Below are 4,111 nucleotides of genomic sequence, written 5' to 3' on the forward strand. Positions count from 1 at the left end.
GCTGCTTAATGCATAGGGGGCTTTCTTTCCAGGTCATGAATATGTTTCAGAACTAGAGGTAGTAGCACACATTGTAAATGTATCAGACGGTATAAAATACTGTTTCTTGTATTATATATAATACACAATATCTGTTTGCATATATTGCTGTATATATTATATATTCTGCCACACAGTAGATTATATATTGCTACATATACATAGTATCATGTAGTACTGTAACTATATAAAATTGTATATGTGGGCCGGGCGGGGTGGCTCACGGCTGTAATCCCAACACTTTGGGAGGCCGAGGCGTGTGGATCAGAGTGTGATGGCGGCGCCTGTGGTCCCAGCTACTCGGGAGGCTAAGGCAGGAGAATCGCTTTTGTCTGGGAGGTCGAGGCTGCAGTAAGCCGTGATCGCACCATTGCACTGCAGTCCGGGTCTGGCTGGACCCTGTGTCAAACAAAAAACAGAAACACTAGAGAAACAAAAGGCGAGCTCAGGCGGCTGCCGGAAAACTGGAGCCCCCGCAGGGTTGAGGCTACTTCCCGCCGCCCCGGGGCTGGCCTCGCTGCCGTCAAACGGCCCGGGCGCACTTTGCGACAGTCGGTGGGGCCTGGCACCGGCGTAGGTTCGCTTTCCGGCGGTTGCGCGGGGCCGGGGCGCCAGCGCCCGCCTTCCCGTTTCCTCCGGTTGCGCAGCGCGCCCGCGGCCTGTGACCCTGGCGACCGCTCCTCAGTGACAAGAGAGCGGGGCCGGGCGCGGCTCCGGCCTGACCTGCGAAGGGACCTCGGTCCAGTCCCCTGTTGCGCCGCGCCTCCCGTCCGTCCGTGCGCGGGCCAGTCAGGGGCCAGTGTCTCGAGCGATCGAGGTCGCAGACCTAGAGGCGCCCCACAGGCCGGCCCGGGACGCGGGGAGCGCCGGCCGCGGGCCAGGTGGGGATGCCCCTGCACGTGAAGTGGCCGTTCCCCGCGGTGCCGCCGCTCACCTGGACCCTGGCCAGCAGCGTCGTCATGGGCTTGGTGGGCACCTACAGCTGCTTCTGGACCAGTGAGTGGACCCAGGCCGAGGCAGGCCCGCCTGGGTACCTATGCCCGGCCGGAGGTGGGACTTAGGGTGGGGGACGCCGCGGCCCCGACCTGGTGGGCGAGCCCAGAGCGCCTGACCTCTCCTTTCCCGCCAGAGTACATGAACCACCTGACCGTGCACAACAAGGAGGTGCTGTACGAGCTCATCGAGAACCGAGGCCCGGCCACGCCCCTCATCACCGTGTCCAATCACCAGTCCTGCATGGACGACCCTCATCTCTGGGGTACCCGGGCCAGTGTGCTGGGCAGGGGGAGGAAAGGCGAGGATTCGGGACGGCCCCAGCCTTGTCAGAACAAACCCCTTCTCGCTGCCTTTTCATGGAGCCCTGGCACTCTGGTTTCCGGGTGTTCTGCCACAGGGCTGACTTTGATTTGTGACTCCTGCAGCATCCCCTGAGGGAGCATGATTTGGAGAGGGCCTTGGGCATGGAGCAGGACCAAGGAACGGCCACACGGCAGGTCTTACAGCTTCTTTAACGACGGTCCTGGAGAACCCTCTGTTCTCTAAACCATCCAGGGCCCCACAGTCTTGGGAAAAAATTGGGGGTTGGACATAGGATATCCTGTGAGGAAGTTCTGGGCCAGGGACTGGAAGCCCAGTGTCCTGGCTCCAGGTTTGCCCCTGGCTGGGCGGGTACCCTTCAGCCCTATTTGGGAGCCTGGTTGCCACACCTAGAGGTTCCTGCTCTGCTGACTTCACAGGAAGTTGCTTGGCCCTGGTAACCAGATGGCTGGGTGGAGGGGTGCCCAGGGCTTCCACTTCTGAACAGAAGGGTTAGACTGTCCTAGAGCTCGTGGGGAGCCACCTGGCCGCACTAGAGCCCTTCAGAGCTCATCCTGGCTGCTGGGTGGAGAAAGGCCTATAGATGTCACAAGTGGATCCTGGGAGGCCAGGAAGGAGGTCTTTGAGCCATCCACTAGCCTAGACTGGGCTGGTGGCAGTGACAGTACAGGGAGAAGTATAGAAGAATGGGCATTGTCCAAGTATGTTGGGGAGGTAGGCAGTCCAGGTGCAGTGATTAGTAAGATGTGGAGGGTGGGGGAGAGGCAGGAGCCAGGGAGAACTGAACGGTCTCACCTACGGGTCTGAAAGATGCCACTTAGGGCTGTAGGGAAATGGTAGTGCTGCTGTCCTTGTCCCTCATTCCCTGAAATGAGGTGAAGGAAGGACACTCCCTGGGGATATGGGAAGTTGGGGCATGAAGTCTTTCCTCTCCTCTAGGGATCCTGAAACTCCGCCACATCTGGAACCTGAAGTTGATGCGTTGGTGAGGAGGAATGGGCCCCTCGAAGTGGGCCGGGCCGGCCCCACCTGCCTCTGCCCAGATTTGCCCTCCTCCTGCTCTGCCCAGGAGGTGGCGTCCAGCAGTCCAGGCAGGGCATGGGGTGGGGCCCCGCAGGCCCTCCCCTGTGCCTCCCTTCTGCATGCCAATGCTGGGGGCAGGGTTGTGGAGCGGGTTGCAGGGGGCAGGACTAATTGCATCTGTCCCTGCTCAGGACCCCTGCAGCTGCAGACATCTGCTTCACCAAGGAGCTGCACTCCCACTTCTTCAGCTTGGGCAAATGTGTGCCTGTGTGCCGAGGTGAGCTGCTCCTCCAGCGAGTGCAGGGAGGCACTTCTGGGGCAGGAAAGCTGGTGGCCAGTGTCTCTGTTTTGGAGGGACCTATGGGGGCAGGCAGCCCAGGAGCCAACATGAGGCCCAGCTCCATCACATGCCAACAGAGGAGGCAGAGGCTGCAGGAGGAGGGATGGCTCCTTGGAGAGCCCTCAACTCTCTACAACTGCCCAGGGATCGTGTGGACCTGGAACCTTGGCATTAGAATTCAAGGAGGCATTATCCACACCCCCTTATCTCAGACATGTCACTAAGAGACTCATTGAGAACACTGCATTGTCATTGGTCCATGGTGGCAGTAGCATGTACCTGCAGGCCAGAGGGTTTTGCTTCTAGGAGAACAAACAGGGTTGTGGGGTGAGAACCCCAGGAGATAGGGGCCATTTTGATCCCTATTCTCCAGACAGGGAGGATCACAGAGATTAAGCTGCTGGCCCAAGGTCATGGGGTAGGAGGTGGCAAAGCCGGGATTTGAATCCAGATTGCTCCTCCCTCTGTGGGAGCAGAATTTTCCAAGCAGAGAATGAGGGGAAAGGTGTTCTAGACACAGGCAGGCACATGCCAGGTGCTGGAGAGAGAAGAGAGAAAGGTAGGCCAGGCACAAGCGGTTCACACTAGTCATCCCAGCACTTTGTGAGGTCGAGGTGGGAGGATCACTCAAGCCCAGGAGTTTGAGACCAGCCTGAGCAACATAGTGAGACCCTGTCTCTTTAAAAATAAACATATTTTGGCTGGGCGCAGTGGCTCAAGCCTGTAATCCCAGCACTTTGGGAGGCCGAGACGGGCGGATCACGAGGTCAGGAGATCAAGACCATCCTGCCTAACCCAGTGAAACCCTGTCTCTACTAAAAAATACAAAAAGCTAGCCGGGCGAGGTGGCGAGCGCCTATAGTCCCAGCTACTCGGGAGGCTGAGGCAGGAGAATGGCGTAAACCCAAACAGCGGAGCTTGCAGTGAGCTGAGATCTAGCCACTGCACTCCAGTTTGGGCGACAGAGCGAGACTCCGTCTCAAAAAAAAAATAAAAATAAAAAAAAAACATATTTTAAAGAAAAGAAACGTAGAAAATATAAGTTGTATGTAGAATATGAAGGTTCTAGAATAATCCTATCAAGAATTTTGGATTCTAGCTGGCTGCATTGGTGCATGCCTGCAGTCCCAGCTCCTCAGGAGGCTGAGGTGGAAAGATCACTTGAGCCCTTGATTTTTTTTTTTTTTTCCTTGAGACAAGGTCTGTCTCTATGGTCCAGGCTGGAGTGCAGTGGCATGATGATGGCTCACTGCAGCTTCTGTCTCCTGGGTTCAAGTGATCCTCTCACCTCAGCCTCCTGAGCAGATGGGACTAAGGAGTGTGCCCAGCTAATTCTTTTTTTTTTTTTTTTTTTTTTTTTTTTTTTTTTTTGTTTGGGGTTTTTTTTTTTTT

General features: G+C 56.5%; 1 protein-coding gene across 4 annotated transcripts in view; it reads left to right on the forward strand.

Moving 5' to 3' along the window:
• The first annotated feature begins 398 nt into the window (after nucleotides 1-398).
• Nucleotides 399-4,111, forward strand: part of TAFAZZIN (tafazzin, phospholipid-lysophospholipid transacylase) — a 9,362-nt gene continuing 5,649 nt past the window's right edge. For 2 of the 4 annotated variants that reach the window (XM_017857394.1, XM_017857393.1), the window contains exons 1-4: nucleotides 399-1,089; nucleotides 1,169-1,297; nucleotides 2,296-2,341; nucleotides 2,571-2,656. In XM_017857394.1, coding sequence (XP_017712883.1) covers nucleotides 927-1,089; nucleotides 1,169-1,297; nucleotides 2,296-2,341; nucleotides 2,571-2,656 — 424 coding nt within the window. In that variant the 5' untranslated portion in view covers nucleotides 399-926. Of the gene's footprint in view, nucleotides 1,090-1,168; nucleotides 1,298-2,295; nucleotides 2,342-2,570; nucleotides 2,661-3,192; nucleotides 3,279-4,111 lie in introns of all 4 variants that reach the window. The other 2 variants (XM_017857396.1, XM_017857395.1) reach the window with 2 other exon arrangements.

Source organism: Rhinopithecus bieti, unplaced genomic scaffold (genome assembly GCF_001698545.2).
Source record: "Rhinopithecus bieti isolate Rb0 unplaced genomic scaffold, ASM169854v2 scaffold_47305, whole genome shotgun sequence".
Classification (NCBI taxonomy): Eukaryota; Metazoa; Chordata; class Mammalia; order Primates; family Cercopithecidae; genus Rhinopithecus; species Rhinopithecus bieti.